This window comes from Lissotriton helveticus, chromosome 2_1 (assembly GCF_964261635.1).
Source record: "Lissotriton helveticus chromosome 2_1, aLisHel1.1, whole genome shotgun sequence".
Taxonomy (NCBI): Eukaryota; Metazoa; Chordata; class Amphibia; order Caudata; family Salamandridae; genus Lissotriton; species Lissotriton helveticus.
In genome coordinates, this window is record NC_136059.1 from 1,643,031,891 (window position 1) to 1,643,049,640 (window position 17,750).

At 44.8% G+C, this 17,750-nt stretch overlaps 1 protein-coding gene across 3 annotated transcripts in view; it reads left to right on the forward strand.

Annotated features, from left to right (window-relative positions):
• Positions 1-17,750, forward strand: part of LEF1 (lymphoid enhancer binding factor 1) — a 247,784-nt gene that overhangs the window by 143,281 nt on the left and 86,753 nt on the right. For all 3 annotated transcript variants that reach the window (XM_078676590.1, XM_078676591.1, XM_078676592.1), the window contains exon 4: positions 8,924-9,056. In XM_078676590.1, the coding sequence (XP_078532716.1) occupies positions 8,924-9,056 (133 nt within the window). The remainder of the gene's footprint in view (positions 1-8,923; positions 9,057-17,750) is intronic.

The window sequence follows — 17,750 nt, forward strand, 5'->3', positions numbered from 1 at the left end:
ATGATCGAAGTATGATGCAATCTGTCAAGACATACGAACTTCTTAACTGTCCCCTTCAACTGTCGCTTTTGACTTCCCTTCTCAGATTCATCTTCCATATTAACAATTTGTGCAATGTATTATCTATATATATAAAAACGAAAGTATGTCCGTTTGTCCTTTATGCATTACTACACCATTCATCCGATCGGCATGAAACTTTGGGAAGTTGTTGAGTACACTCCCGCGAAGGTTTCTGGCAAAAAAAAGCAACACATTTAAAAAAAAAAAATTGTTGAGTACACTCCCGCGAAACTACGAAAATAACCATTGCATTCTGCAGCTTCACTACCTAACCAGAGGCCTTAGATGTGTAACATTAGCTGCTCATGATTGGCAGGTTTTAAATTGAGATGCATAGTTCACAAACCTGGAAGGGTTGGATGATAGAGTACAGAATATAGCTAATCTAATTGGAAGGTAAGTCCAGAGTGACATTTGAGAATCACAGGCAATCTAGTGGCATCCAACAATTTCCAATTAAAGAGAGTTACTGTAATGAAGAATTAGTAGGCCTTGCCCCAGCAAGATGTCATCCTCATCACCACTGATGTATCTCCTTGACAACTGTTGAAAAGAGGACATCTTTTATTGCTGAAGCATATCCTCCGTTAACACGGGTATCCTCAACCGCCGCCTTCTAGCTATAACCCTCACCTTGGCCCTAACACCTCATTTCTATCTCTACGCATGTTGAAGGATTTTACTACTCATTTGCTGGGTGAGTCAAACCCTGTCCTGCATGGAAAACTGTCCCAGTAAATTACAATCATCAATTGAACCTAATTCCTAAGGATACTTTTTACTTGATTAGATGGATGTGTAGATATAAATGCAGTGTAAACTGTAGCTGAACACGGTGTGAAATATAAGGCCCGAAACCTGCAATCAATAATCACTGATGTCTTCCATCCTAAAAAATTTGTTTATGGGGTGAAGATTAAGGGGCACATTAGGATGCCCGCCCGCCACCCAGCGGAAAGTGGGACCGCCCGCCCAAAGGGCGGGGGTCCCGACAGTGCCATTAGGATGCGCCCGCCACAGTGGCGGGCGCATTCCTCAATTTAACATTGTGGTGGGCGGTGCTCACTGCACCGCCCGCCACAATGTTACAAAACAAAAGCATCCTTTGCACAATCGAAGCGGCAGGCACCGTGCGGTGCCTGCCTCTTCGATTATGCAAAGGCAGGGGGGTACCACAGGTACCCCCCGTGTGCCACCCCCCTTTGGCCTTCACTCTGGGGCCCACAGGGGGTCCCCAGAGTGAACACCGCATGCCTTTCTGTGGCGGCATTGCCGCCACGGAAAGGCATTCAAAGAAGCCCATAGTAATATGGCGAGCGGTGTCTAACAGACACCGCCTCCATGTTACTCGTTTTCCGCCCCGGCCGCAAGGCGACCGGGGCGGAAAACAGGCGGGCGGTGTTTTTCACCGCCGCCTTCCCCTCCGCCATCCTAATATGGCGGGGGGGGGTTTGGGCTAGCGATGTCGGGCGGTTTGCCTCCGCCAGGCCGGCGGTGGCCACCACCAGCCTGGCGGAGGCAAACCCCCCGACATCGTAATGGACCCTCAAGTGTTAGAAAAGTTACAGACATGCACAGCAGAGTGAGGGGAGGCAAGATTTGTAGTTAAGAATTAAAGAAAATTAAAATAATGAGACTGTTGGGGTGGGGTCTCAATGCTTCTTAGTAACCTCTTATATTGAAAGTCGACTTAAACACGTTAAGGAAGGCAGCACAGAACTTCTAAGGAAAGATGACTACAAGGCACCATATACTTAAGTTTCATCACAACCAGTGGTGGATGGCATGTATTTAGGGTAGGGGGGTGAGCGAAATACGGGTGGAATTAAAATATTTTTTTTAAAGGACACTTACTTTGCTGACTTGCCACGCAATGTCCTCCTCTCTTAGGTATCTTCGCTCCTCGAAGCTCTAGACCCAGGAAACTGCACTGCCTAATACTGGAGCTGTGAGAGAAGCGTCAGGATTGGAGGGAGGGGCCTTTCTGAGCGCTCTTGAGAGCGCTAGAGGCCTGTGCTTTTTCTAACCCAGCTGTCTAAGACAGCTGGGTTAGAGAAGTTTAAAATGTGCATGTCTGGCTGGCCATTGCAAGATGGCCGACCAAAGCGACATGCGCACTTCAAACACAAGTTCAGAGCTCCTTGCTGCCACTCAGCAGCAATTGCCCTGCACTGTTCTGACACTCTGTTCAGGAGGGGTTGCTGAAAAATAAAATGGTAATAAATACTTGTTTAACATTTTATTTTTCAGCTGTTATGGGGTATCTTTTTAGCTGGGCTACCCTCCTCCGCTCTCATGAAGGGCTCGCCCCTGATTACAACAGGGGCTAAGACAAACTTCCATTTGTATTGTGAACAAAATATGGACTCATTATTCACAGGGAAAATAAAGGGAGGTCAAATATTGTACAGGAAATTTGGAAAGGATGGATAAATTGGATTTTTTTTAAAGTAAGTAATCTCTTTATTGCCTGAATAATTAAAACCTTTGCAAACAGATAAAACATATGTTTAAAAAACAAAACAACATCATTAGTAATCCTTTAATCAGCTGATTTATGTTTCGACGTGACTTAAACCTTTATCAAGGCCCATTATTAATATGCAGTCCTGCAAAGGTGCATTCAGTTTACATTGGGCTTTGTAGCAGGCCATCTGTTGGTACAAAAGTAATGTTGCCACTGAATACATTTTATTGAGGGAGATAAGGACGTTGAGTTGAGGGAGCAAATTTATGTATTTGACCCAATAACATGAGCAGTAACCAACGATGTCCATGTTGCGCCGGGTGCGGGCTAGTGTTTCGAGGCAGAGTGATAGTCACACTTCAGATTAACTGAACCATGTGCCATGTGGTAGTGATCGCAGTCTTATGACGTTCTTCAGTGTCGATAACTGATCATAATTAGATGAATTATGGTCAGCATGTGTCTTGTTTGGGGATGCTGCGTTGAATTTTCATTCTTGGGTATTATGCTAGAACTAGTAATAGGACACTTCAAAGGAGAGTATACAAAGAGAGTTCTAAGTACAGCTTCCTGCAAGGATGTGCCCGCATTGTTCTAATATATGCAATTGTTATTTTTTTGTAATTTAAATTTGAAATTACAAGCATATGGGTGCCACTTTGAGCAGCCGCATGTTTTTGCTTTTGTGTCCTTTTTAGGTCTCGCCCTGGAATTAGCATCCAAAGGATGCGTCCAGGGTTGGAGACGTATAGTTAGCTGTCTCGAGGGAAGGACGGACGAGAAGGTGCACGAGTTTGTCCAGGCTGGATTGGTGTGCGCGAACGCGCACGTTCCGTCCTGCGCCGCCCTCCCATACTCCCAGCCTACCGCGCATGCATGCATGCACACAGACAGACACAGACACACACACACACACACACACACGCGCGCGCGCACTCGCACTTACACTTACACAGACACGCAGGCACCCAGACAGGCAACCCCCTCCTCCTCCTCCCCCACAGTCACACACGCATACACACAGACTCCAAGACACACGCACGCTCACACACATACACAGGCCGCCGCCGCGCGCGCGCCCACACATGCCCCCCTCCCGCCCTCGCAGGCCAGCCACAAAGCGAAGCCCCACTCACCGGCAGCAGGACTCTTCCTCCATTCTTCGGCACCGGGGCGCAGGGTAGGCTCCTGCCTGCTCCGGTGCTGCAACCAATCGCGGCTCTTCCGGCTCTTCCGTGGGAGGCGGGGTAGGCTCCCGCCCTCCTACTTCCTGTTTCCTGTTGTCGCGCCGGCCTGCCTGACTTCCTGCTCGCAGGCCGGCAAAGTGACGGCGGTGATTTGCGTTATTTATATTTTTAGTTAGTTATGCATTTATATATAGCGCGGACTTTACCCGAAGGCGCTATTTATTTATTTATGTATTTACAGTAGGTGAGCAAAGTGTTGTGCACGGATGTTGCTGGTTGCCCACCATGTTTTGAAGAATATCACCCGGGATAATAAAATAATGTTATCTAACTTGTAGACTACTAATTCTGACTTGATATTTTTGAGATCTAAAGCCATATCATATCGTCTATTCGTTAGTCCATACACTGTGTGGTAATCTAAAAGTTATTTGCAGTCTCTTAGATCCAGCCCGACTTTGGCAGTGTAGACCATCTCTATTTGCAGGAGGCTGATCATGTGCAGACGTAGTATGTACGGGTCATCATGCCCTGGAGGTAGATTTCCAGTCCCTGGAGTGACGGTGTACTCATATCGGGTTGGTGTAATGGAGACACTATTGGATGTGATTGCAGTACAATCCATGCCTTCACCATTAATGGCACTGCCGGCTTATGTAGCAGAGATTCCAGTGATTATTTGTAAACTGACGCATATGCATTACTGCTCGCAAAGAGACCACTAGCTTTACGACAGGACAAGGGAACTGCTCCTAAAGAACAAGACTGGGTGAAAAATCTATTTCAATGAAACCTCCGATCTAAATAACATGACACATTCCGCTGCCTCCAGACCTTGAAGTATCCGGATCCCATTGACTGCATATAATTCCAGTATATGACATTTCCTGTAACTGTAGTTGACTGTTACCTTGGATTTTTTTCAACTGTATAATACAATAAAAATATCAATATGCAGAGGGTCTTGTCCAACCATTATGTATTTAACAATTTTATTCAGTTTCAAAAGCTGCTATTTACAATAGTTCGATTTCACTTTTCATTAAAAACAATCTTACTGCGGCTAATACAGATCATGCGTACTCTGCATAATTTTAAGAGGTGTGCCAGCGTAAAGTACTCGAACAACAATGACGTCTGTCTTATAAATGTCACAAAAAAATGTTAATATTTCACTTCTGTTCTTGGAGTTTCGTGAAAATACAACACATATTGCATTACAAATGCTATAGGTGTCACATTTGTGAAAGTTAAAACTATTGGCATTGTAAATGACAAAGCTATTACTTTAGCTATTTTCACAACCAACACATAAATAAAAAAAATGTAATTTACAATACCAATGGCTCAAACTTTCCTAATGCGAGACCTATTGCATTGCAAATGCTTGTTATTTTTGTGTCTTTTATTTAAAATAGAAATGCAAAAATTATTTATCACCCCAGCTTGCTAAGGCCAGACCTAATGGGTTTGACAATGCATGTTATTTATTCTGTTTGTTAAGCTGCTTCTAAAATAAAACATAGTATTTTTCTAATATTAAAGAGAAAATATTCCTCATTGGGGATTACCCAAATATATGCTCGGTTGTCATGTTTATTAATTAGTGACTGTGCTGTTTGTCTTGTTAGATATGCACCCATTCCAGTGTTTTCATCACCCCATAGCTATCCGTGTCTTCTTCCCGCAGTGGCTTCAATCTGTTTAATTTATAGACGTTTTTGACTCATGTGTATATTTGCAAATGTGCTACTTCGGCTTGTGTTTTTGTTCTGTCTTGATGGTCAGTCTCTTTTGGTTGCATAGAAATCATTAGTTTATCAGGCGCAGAGGCTCCAGTGCACAATGTTTAAGGGGCCCACTGCATCCCAATTAGGATTGTCTTTTATTTCCACGGGTGGTGAGGACCCATTTCTTGCATTAGGACCCGTGGCTCCATAGCCATACTCCGGCCTCTTTTTATTTGTATTTTTTTTTAAACTAAATCGCACCTACATACCGAATCACAAAATATTTTATATATGAATGGTACATTTAGGAGTGCTAGCGGCTGATACTGAACCACAGAATCAGGATCTGTGGATATTTATTGGGGCAGATGGCAGTTACAGTTGCAGAAATTATGGTCTGAAGTGTTAGCTGAGGAAATAGATGTTCTTCTGGGAGATCGCATTGTAAATATTGCAAACGCCCACAAAATCAGAAAGAACTCTGTGAATGTTTAAAAATATTTGCAAAAGTATTCAGAAATGAACTGCGCACGTAAATGTGCATCTTCAAACAGTTGGCGTAAGTGGTGAAGTTATGAGGCAAAGGGCATGAAATTCCACCTTATTCTGAAGGGCAATAAATAGGGTGTGTGATTCTTACGTAAAAACGCATTTGCAATGCAATCGGGCTCACCTTTGGGACCTTAAATGTATTTAGCTATGCAGCACATTAGCCTGGGTGCTACTGTTCTTCAACATGGAGGGAAAGTAAGCACTAAACCCCGTGACATGCCAGGTATGGGAACACATGGAGAGAAATGTTGCAGTTCAGCTGGAAATGGTATAGTTCAAAGCTCTGTTTTTAATAAGCTAATGACAAGGGTAACTCGTCATGGAGTGCCCATTCATTTCAATGGAAATGAATGTAAATAATCAGAAGTACCTTAGCATCCAAGTGGTTACCACTTGGATGCTAAGGTACTTCTGATTATTTACATTCATTTCCATTGAAATGAATGGGCACTCCATGACGAGTTACCCTTGTCATTAGCTTAATGTAAAATCAGGGCCTTCGGTGGTCATATCACTGAAAATACAAGATTATATTTTTTTTGTATGTCTACGGGTGCTCGTGGAAGACAATTTCTATGGATTGGAATCTAGAGAATACTAAAGTGATTCTGGTATTTTACTGACCTCTGCTGGTCGTTTTCTATCAAGACGGGTAAATAGAGGCAGTTGAACAAGCAGAAAACAATTCTGGTATTTTACTGACCTCTACTGGTCGTTTTCTATCAAGACAGTTAAATAGAGGCAGCTGAAAAGAAAGTCCCTAAACTGAAGCAGACAAGTCCTAGGGCTGATCTCCAGAGCCCACAAAGTACAGACACATATAAGTATATACTAAAGTATATACGAGGTCTTGAATTCTCAACCTAAAAAGGCTTTACATATAGAGGGAAAAATAGGGAAGTGTTTGCACATTTATGCTAACACCAGGACTGATCATTTTTACATTGCAGGGACAGTCCACACACTATTTAATTGTGATGTAATAAATGTTCTCTTCCTACAGTGGTATAATTAGATGGGTGCCAGAGGGGGCCCATTCTCCAGCACTTTGACCTGGTCCTTCCTTGTGCCCCACCACCAAAGCTGTTGAATGTGCTAAGAGGGAACACAAAAAAAACAACTCTGCACCTTTTCATGCAAATGTATTTGTCCATCTACCTTTCACAGCAAAGCCATGTTTGTTTGAAGCAATACATGAGCCTACATTCTTGCTTAAATAGATCTAACCTGACTTTCTATGGATGTGTGCATAATCTGCAGATTTGACCCAAAAATAGTCTGCTGCTCAAACGGTTTAAAAGTTATTAAAAATGCAGCGACATGTGTTGCAGCGCAGTGGAAGGGCATTTGCAAAGGTTGACTGATCACCTTTCTGGTGGTTATTTATTGCAATATTTCAGTAATAAACTGGTGATAATGAGGTGCAACTAATGCTCAGTCAGTGTTAGCAAGCATAAAAATGACAAAATAATGAAGTAATACTATCACAAATTGTGCTCCATTACGCTGCATAATTTGCCTTTTCTTAACATATAATTTCCGCAACCCTGCAGTATAACTTGGCACTCCCCTGCTGCATAATACCAGTGGTCCTACATGTATATTGATACATATATATACGCAAAAATACCATACTAAACCAGATTTAAGTAGATTTAAAATCCACTTTTGTTTGTCACTGTAGGTTCGATGACTGAAGGGTTTGATACAAGTTAAGGCTGTCCGTAGAAGGTCATTAACTATGTAACAGAAGCTGAGTATCTAGAAGAAATAGTTTTTTTTTCTGAACAGCTTTATACCGATTGAACACCAGTAGGGGGTACCCATCTTGGTGTGGTTGATTATTAATATGAACTCGGTTACTCATGCAGTATATGGTATAGGGTCAATGTTGCACATAAAACAAGCTTGTGTCACCTAATGGGGTTGTATGTGTGATGGTATTAATGATGCTTTCTATTAATTTGAGCTGTTTCATGCTTACTTTCATACCTCTAATGCCATACTCCTTTACTGAGTAATGAGTTGAAACATAGCTTGAATGATGCTATTAGTGATGTCATCAGGGATGTAATCAATGATGTCACTGGAGATGTCATCAGTTATGTCATAAACGGTGGCAATTAACACATCATTAGTGTTGTAATATGTGAGTTCATAAACAGTGCAAGTTATAGTTAGTTCTACTAACTATAACTGGTGAATTTCTGTGTTTTGTTTTGTTCAAAACGTTATGTTGTCACTGACTTTTTCACCTAATTATACCGTCACTGTAACTTTAGTTTTTTTCAGAGAATTTCTAAGGTTTCTTTACAATGTAAAGTAAGATATAATTACAATTCCTAATTATAACATCACTTTAACCTTTGGTTCTTTCAGTGAATACATATGTGTGTGTGTATATAAATGTTTGTTTGTGTTCACACTCTATTTACAAATGCCCGTTGCAGGTAGCCCCACCATTGTTACTTATGACCTACTGTGTGCGCCCCCCCCCCCCCCCCTTAAAATCATTTCTAGAGACAGTGCTAGTTTCCAACGATCATCACACATTCCGATCTAGTTACAATTAATTCAGAGGGCTGGCTGGTGTTGGTGGGGATAAGAGAAAATAGCTTCTGAGTAACACATTTCTCCAACCTGGCCCACATTGTTTCTAAAGTATGCTAGGTTTCAGCTTGGAATCTTACATTATTCACTATAAACGCTTAATCAGCAGTATTCTGTATTTACCTCAGTGAGGTGTCGGCTGGGGAGGTGATCATGGGGAATGTTCCTTCCTTCTTTGCTCTATGTTTGGCTTGTCTTACTTCCCAGTTATATCTCTCACCATTTCACATTGAGGTAGCTTGGTTTCAAGCTTTACAAGTGGAGTGGTTTGAACTTCTCATTGTAATCATCGTCTGTGTTTCCCTCTGTTGCAGTCCAACAAAGTTCCCGTGGTGCAGCCGTCGCATGCAGTCCATCCCCTCACGCCCCTCATCACGTACAGTGACGAGCATTTTTCGCCTGGAGCGCATCCTTCCCACATGCAATCAGATGTCGGCTCAAAACAAGGTAAGAGGAGCTTCACTCCAACAATATATTACAGTTTTAGGCCCTACAAGTGCTTTTTTATTTGCTGAGAAGATTGTATTCTCGTTCCTAAAACGTTGCAAATCTCATAATATATTTCGGTTCTATTTTTTATGGCTTCTGAAGGGTCTGTATATTTGTCTTTTATGGCTATTAAAAATTGTGATAGTCTGCATCTAGGCGCTCACAATTCATACTGATAAAGGTACTGACGGCCAGGACGAAAAATAAGTGTGCCCAGGATCACACCGTTTGGTGAGGTGGGGAAATCTGGCTTAGAACTAAGATCTCTTCACTTGATAGGTTCTGCAAAGAGGTAAATGACATTTTTAAGTGCTGCAGTTTTCTGAGATAGGAAACAAGCATTTACAATGCAACGGTTTCGCCTTTGGAAAAGTTAGAGCTATTGGCATTGTAAATGACAACATTTTTATTTATGTGTTGGCTTTGAAAACATAAATAAATGGCATTGTCATTTACAAAGCCAATAGCCTAATCTCTCGCAATGCGACACCTATTGCATTTGACCCACACACAAAACTGGATCACAAGAAGGGAACATAGGCACACACAAAACCGGGTCACAAGCAGGCAACAGAGGCACACACAAAACCGGACTGCAAGCAGGCAACAGGCTTCCGGTCCTGGGAGTTAGTGACACATAACCCTCTCCCTGGCCTCAAGAGAAAAGATGGCCCTTTAAACAGTTCGCAACATGTGGCCGGAGAGATACCGGACCTCAGAATACCACTAGGGATAAATCACACCCCATAACTCCTAGAAGACGCAAACTAGAAAGCGCTATAAACATTGACCAGATATCCAACGCATCAAACGTGTGCAGGTAATGAGGTCCCGTGATATTGCACAGATTCGACCGGGCAGGGTAGCCATGGGTGGGGGATGCCAGGCAAGGCAATGCCTGATCACTTCTTTAACCGCAGAGCTGGAGCTCAGTGGGTTAAACCACCTGCTCCATACTTCTATCTTTGTGAACATTGCAGCTACAAATTCCAATACGACAGTAGCAGGTGCCTTGCCCCCGCGAGCTGAGTTTGCCACTGTAACCTGCAGGTCACACATCTGAACCTAAGGTATGTCACCAGACCAACGCACTTCCGCCAAACTCTGGCAGATCACAGATTCGTATCCCAGTCATAGAGCTCGAGACTTTTATGCATCTACTATTGTTTACACTGCGGATCATGACTGGAGCCTCCCATTCATCCATTCATTGTGCCAGCTAACTATAACACCTCAATCAAAGAGCCAAGAAGCAATGCGCATACCCGGTGTGCGCTAAATAAACTAACAATTCCACAAAAAACACACATCACCTTACTGCGCCCTATTCGATCAGACACGACAGGGAAATAATTGACTGCAGAATTGACCACATTCCCACAAGAAACTGTTCCACGTGGAACAACCCTTTTAACTCGAAAACATCTCCGTTCCTTCAACAGAAACGAGAGCGAGAAAGGATTTGCTAAAGTGTGCTAAGGGCGTCGCGACATTCCCGAAGGCTGCGGGGCGGGTGTATTTATATCAGGGGCAAGAGAGAAATGAGGCCGAGCGGTACCCTAGAGGTGTGAGTAAAGAAAGAGCGGGGGCCACAGGTAACAGACGGGGTTCGTGGAGGGGTAGACACGAAAGGGTATGTGACAAACGGGCAGGTAACAAAGAGCACAAGACGGAAGGGGCAGATTTTAAAAGGGGAGCCGGAGAATGAACGACCTGAGGCACGAGATGGCAGCGAGTGTCACACTGGAGTGTAAGTGGTTGGAAGGGGCAAATACAAAGGGTGAAAGGCTGGAAGAGACGGTGGGCAAAGGGCAGATGTCAGGACGTCGAAGAGGTTTGGAGTGGGACCCAAAGTCCGAGCAGACACTGCGGAGCACGGGATCGAAGCAGCGAGTGTTCCTTCTTTAAAGTTCTGGAAATGCCCTCAGTGATAAAACTAGTTGGGTTGGACTAGAAGAAACGTACAAAGCAAAACAAATGCAACAATACTTGTTAAACAAATTATAGACACCAAGTAACAGCAAGAAAGATACAGAAATTACAAAAAGATGAAAAACCTATCCAGCCCAGGCGAGTTTGTCACGGTCGTAGAGAACTCGCTTGTAGTTTTACAGTTTCCGAAGTCTGGGGGTTGGAATCCGGGCAGCGGTGAGGGTTAGGGCACGCCAAGGGTGGATGAGATATCCAGGGCGGACTGCACCCCCAGACTCCAGCAGTGACCGCGCCAAGGCCTGGACCGTCAGACTACACGAACCAGCAGGCTGGGGCTGAAGATCCGCGGATCTCAGCCTGGCTTGGCGTTGGAATAGCACAGACATAGGTAGCGCCATATGCCACGCGTAGGTGCCTAGATATGCGGAGGTGGCATTTATTTTTATTTTTGCAGTTTTCTGGCAGCCAGAGCGGCTGAGGAGAGCGCGAACCAGCAGTGCCACAAACGGTTAAAGAAAGAGCAGCAGCTTTACAACACATCAGTGCATCCGACATGGCAGAAGCAAGGGATAGTGGCATGAAGCTGGGTAGACACAATCAGTATGAGGCAGGGGTGGGGGGGTAAAAGAAGTCGGGTCGACACCGAAGAGAAAAAAAGTTGTGTCCATATGCAGAGAGTTGTAAGCTTGGGGAGAAATCGGGAATCTGGAGGAGACGAGGCGGGAACCCAGGGCCCACCGGGGCGTCTGAGGTAGTAGAGGGTCATACGACGACAGGTGGACACAGGGCCTGTGCCACAGGACACAGTTATAGGGGGCTTTTGGCAGATATCAAATGGCTTTTGTGCCATGTCCTTTCGATATTGCGTTTAAAGAACCAGTTCAAATGTTTGACACACTGCAGCAAGGAGAACGCGTTTTGGACATGGATAGGATCTTTCCAAAGGGACCTGTCTGCCCTAACTGTGTGTGTTTGACACAGACAAATTAACACACAGATCTTTCTTAAGACAGCGCACGCCAAAGGCACTAGTGTGTCCTGAGAGGTTGTGTACAACACCTTCAGGGTACAGTTTAATATAGCGATACAACGTATCTCAGTGGATTCATGTCATAGGCAGGGCACATCTCTAGAAGATATCGGAGCACTACAAAATACTGCACTGTTACTGTACAGTGCTTTTCACAAAACGATAACACAGACCCTCTAACTGAGACCCGGGGTCTCTGGTTCCCTTCAACACCTTGTGTGTGTGTATGATATATATAGTATTTGACAAACGCAATAACGGAGGACGCTTACATGGAGTAGGACACGTATGACGACCCCTAAATCATGTACCAGCATATATAAAATGTTTTTTTAACACAGTTATGAGATTTCCCAAGTGTAATATAAACAAGTATCCCTCCTCAAAGGATGTGGTGTGTGCCGAAAGCTCAGACATGACTAAATATAGTTTACCACAAATGTGTGAGTCCACACAACAACGAACGCAGTAACTACGACACAATCAACACATATCTCTGCCATGGAGCAGGCCACAGGGCGGAAGTACCTGCTGGCTCCAGTAGTAGATCTCGTTGCACTCACCAGCATCAGCAGAGAGGCCTCTTCCGAGGACCAGGACAGGCCTGCAGGGAGGACACAGGATATGACACAGTTGCGGTGCAGAACTCTCCACGCGCCAGTGGACAAAGCACACTTCTAGGCAATTACCGACCCACAAACCTGCCTCTGACACCCCCAAATCCAACCCTGAACGGGCCGGACCCAATCCGTTGAAAGCACGGGAGAGGAGAGGATCTTGGGCGCTTCCTTCGGCTCCATGACCCCCGAGAGCAGCACGTGCTCGTTTAAAAAGAATTGGATCTATTTTGACACACACAGCCCACTGCTTTACAAAGTTCATCGTCACCAGGCGATTGGAAGAGGAGAGGTGAACTTTTCCAAAAGGCACATTTTTCAAATTGTGAAATAGAACGAAGAAGACGCTTTCTTTCCTGTGGTAGGCTGGAAGCAATCTCCACACACTGAAATGTAATATATTTGTTGTATTCTTCCTGCACACGACACTTTCAGAAAGGAAGACGAGGCCTGCGCAGAATGCGAAGATGTAGAAAAAATATCTCCAGGCACCAGAATGTATTAAGACAGTGGAAAAACTTACCAAGGTAGAGGGGATTTGAGGGACAGACATGGCTCTCCGATCCAGTACAAAGAATTACAAATACACCTAATTCCACGACTCGGTGAACAATGGCAGTGGGAATATAGGCGGGTGTCGCCTGTCCTACCCTGTATTACAACCCTCCCCCCCCCCGCCATATCGGGGTGGGAGGGGTGTGTGGAATGTCACCTGCCAACCACATATTTGTTCAGAAAGGAAAACATGATTGTGCGCTCCTCGGTTAGAAGTTCTTGGAGTGTGAAGGTTTTGTTGGCCTGTGGTTAATGTGAAGGGTTTGTGAGGGAGTGATTCCTGATAGGTGAGCTCGGTGCTTATGGCGTTCAGTGTGAGGAGAGTGAAAGGTGTGTTGGTCTCTGAGAGTAAAGGGTTTGTTAGTGAGTAGTTCATGGAAAGTGAAAGGATGTTAGTCCCTGGGAGTAAAGGGTTTGTTGGCGAGTAGCTTCTGGAGAGTGAAATGTTTGTTTAGGGTAGATGGGGTTAGTTCCTGGGCGGGCAGGGGTTGAAGGGTCAATCCACATACAAGGAGGGTGAGGTTTAGAGCAGTTTCTGAAATGTTACACCCTTGTTGGGAATTAGTTATTGTTATGCATGTTGCTGAAGTTCCCTTCCAACTTTGCGACCTCTTCGGGTCAGTTTTTTGCAGATGCTCGCACTGGTCGCTCTTGCCCCCTCCATGAACATTCTGCTACTAGAAAGCGTGGTTGTGGGAACTTTTGTGTGTGTGTGTGTGGGGGGGGCACTTTCTGGTACACCGAGATACAGTATCTGATCGGATACTGTCTGGCAGGCACGACCGGGTGCAGTCTCCGTTGAGCGCTCAGACAGATCTCTGCTATTTTCGAAGGGGTTGGGGTCACACTGCCCCCTTTAGCGTCTGAGACTCCCCTGCCCTGTGCGCTGACTGTAGGGGCACCCATGGCCAAAGCACTTTCACCAGGAGTCAAGCACTTTCCAAAACTCTATTCACAAGAGTTCACTCTGAGCCTGGCTCTCCCCTCCCCCACACAAACAAGGAGGAGGGGCTCGAGCTGTGTCTGATGCTCCGGATTCCTCGCTGACCCCTCCCGACCCTTGCTCCGGCTGACCTCGGGCCTCTCCTCGAGTGTCTCTGCCCTGCACCCTCATTGTTTCACCCTACCCATTCACTCTCCCCTGCTTCTCGCCAGTCCGTCTTTAGCTGCCACCTCTTAGACGGCGGTCACCCCGGCGCGCTCTCTTTGGGGGTCTGCCCCCTCCACGCACTTGTGGCACACACTGCCGTCTCCAGTATTTCTCTCTGGATCATCTTTATGTCCGAAACTCCGGAGTCCTGCCGTCTCTCCTGTCACTTTCTCCCCGTGCCCTTCTCCTCGGCTGTCCCCCCGCCGCCCCCCTCACTGGCCCGTCTCACCCCTCCCCGCTCTCTAATCCTCTCTGTGAAGTCGAAGCTCTCGCCTCTGCCTCTTTGTCTGAAATTCTGCAAGTGAAAAATGTGCCAAGAGTTGCAAGGGTGTCGGGAGGGAGGGCAGCTCTCGCGCCCCCGCTCCATTTTGCAAAAGCATCCATGCCTTGCGGGCCCCCAGCATCCAGCGCAACCTGCCGGGGCAGCCATCCCAAGTCAAAATGTAGACACAGAAAACCCCTGCCCACCCCCACAGCCCTTCCAGATGTGACAAAAAGTGCTCTGATATTAATGAAAGTGAAAGTCGCCTAGGACACCCCGGACAGCGGGAAAGACACGGAAGGGGGGGGGGGCGGGAAAGACACGGAAGCGGGAGGGGGGGCGGGAAAGGAACGGACAGCGGGAGGGGGGAGGGAACGGGCCGTGGTCGGCATAATGACGAGAACAAACACCCAAAAAAAAAAAACGAAACTCGGCCCACCGCCAAAAAACGAAACTCCGCCCACCGCCCGATGACAATGCGAAAAGGGTGGAGAGCGAAAAAAATCCAGGAACGCCCACGAATCTGGTCCGTGAATGACGGACAGATCTCTGTTCCAATGGCTAGCCTCCAGTTATGGAGCTAGCCAATGGAACAGAGGGCGGATTCAAGTGTCCCTTACTGAAGACTACAGATTTCTCCTGGGGGCGGAACTAAAGCTCCGTGCCCCAGGCGAAACCTAAAAAGGGAGAGGCAGATCATTTACTCAGAATCACACAATTTGGCAAAGTGAAGGGACTGGGATAAGAAATCTGTAATCGAGGTTTCACAACTGACAATTAAGCCCCTGGACTGCACACCTACTAGTTATGAATTAACCGTAAAACTTTACTGCTTAGTGCAATTAATCCTGCAGGTGAAATGTCATATACATGACTGATACCTCAGCATGCAGTTCTACTAAAATGGAGTCCTGAGCTTTTTTCCTAAAGGATGTTTGAGATGAGACCCCAGAATATAATATATCACCACTGAATGGCAGTTTCTGTGATCCAGTATGCTGTGTATATATAGGCAACAGAGGCCTATATTGCATTTCATTTCGTTGTGCTTGTGTTTATTAGCCTATATTGGACACCCATATTAAACTGCTCTTTATTCAGGATGTGAGTACATCTTTTCCTATCACTGGAGTTCTATTATGGTGTCTAACTCTTCGGTTCCTACAGTTGTAGGTGGCACACGTGGTTTTAGAAGCACATACATTGGTATAGCTTTTTAATGTGTGTGACTAGAGGCATGCTTTGTTCCTGCAGACAAGGCATAAATATGATGAAAACTAAACCAGTGCCATTTCTTCCATATTTACTAAAGGATTTTCTTGCCAATATTCCAAATTACTTTAAACCACAAACCATGTTACCAAGGAATATTTAACTCCCGTAGGCTCTTTCATACCAATTCCAAGCCTGGAAGTTTTTGGAGTCACTGGACTTCAAGGTAAGTGAGTGACCTTGGACAAGCTTCTGTGTGCGCTTGTGCTTTCTAAGCGAAGGCGTCATTGCAACCAACCCAGCTCCTACAGCCAGTTTAGTTAGCAATATGTCCTTCGTCAACAGCAACAGTCACAAATGCTCACAATGTTGTTACACAACTGACACAGCAGCAGTGCCATTCAGATGGCATTGTGGTGCTTGCCATCACATCCATATCTACTGAAGATTTATACTCTGCTACATAACTCTCAACACAACAATACACCTATTGTTGTTACCAAGACAATGTGCACACCGTCTCCGATATATATGGCAGCTGAACTATATTCCTCCAACAACATGAAACCAACTAGACACACCGTCCAAGTCTTTCTTCCTCAGAGTTCCACTTTCAGCAAACATTGCAATAAACTGTTAATACAATACAAAAGTCACACCACCACCACCCTTGGGTGTGTGCCTGCGGTTGGCACGAAAACTAGAGCTCTGTAGAAACATACTTTGTAGATATCCTATAGTGCTATAAAGTTACGCCAGTGGCAGATGTCTTCTATAAAATATCATGCAACAGAGCGGGAAAATTGTATAAAAATCCCACAAGAGGCACCAAAGAAAATCGAGAATGCAATATCATATTTAAGAGAGCGGGCAAATGCTTCTGTCGCAACAGCAATCTATTGAACTACAACAGACATAGTAATAGTCCATAACTAGCTACCATAAATAAACTTCCTCCATAGAAAAGCAAAAAGCGAAACATAGTACGAACATAGAAGTAGGACTACAATTTTATCAGAGCCCCAAGGCATAGAATGGCCTATCCCTTGAATACATATAAGTCGGATGGGAGTGAGGTACATTTACCAGTTGCAGTAAATTCATCCTATTCTCAGCTATAAATTGGAAAATGGGGCATGACATGTACAACTTGATGCTCACAGCACCGAGTTTCACGTCCATCCAGTTATTGCACATTTTCACAAAGTATACTACCGTTTGACTATGTAAAGCGCTCTGATATCCTCACGGGTCAAGTTTGCACTCTATAAAACCTTAAAATAAAATAAAATAAAATCTGCAAACTGTGTACATATCTCCACAGAAGTACCATAAGCATTGATGTCATATGGTAATACCATTGTAAAATGTGTGGATTACCTTGACATTGATAACTTGAGATTTACCCGCTATTCCTGAGTCTCGTGCAGACGCTGAGAGTTCCCCAGGAATTTTTAGTTGTGTTAAGGTCTGAAACAACTACAGCACAACACTACACACCTTTTCTTCCCATGTGTCTGTTTATGTGGATAAAGCTACTTTGGTCACTGAAGAGTTCATCACAATAGAAAGATGTGAGGAGCGGGGTCGTATAAGCTCCAATATGGCGTAAAGACTGCGAGGGCACCAGACCACATAACTAAAATGCACCTTATTGCCTATTCCCAGGGAAAGGGTGGAGGGAAAAGAAGAACAAATCAAGATGGACACCAAACCTGAAAATCTAATAGTACTTGGCAAAAGCAATGTTCCTGTCAGCAGTGTTGACCGACTCAAGAAGGCATATAGGTGAATCAATATGTTAGCCAAACTCAAAAAGGAAGGTAACTCCAGGTTGAAAGACCCTCAACAGAAAAATTGGAGTCACCCTTTATTTTTAATGGAATTATAGGGT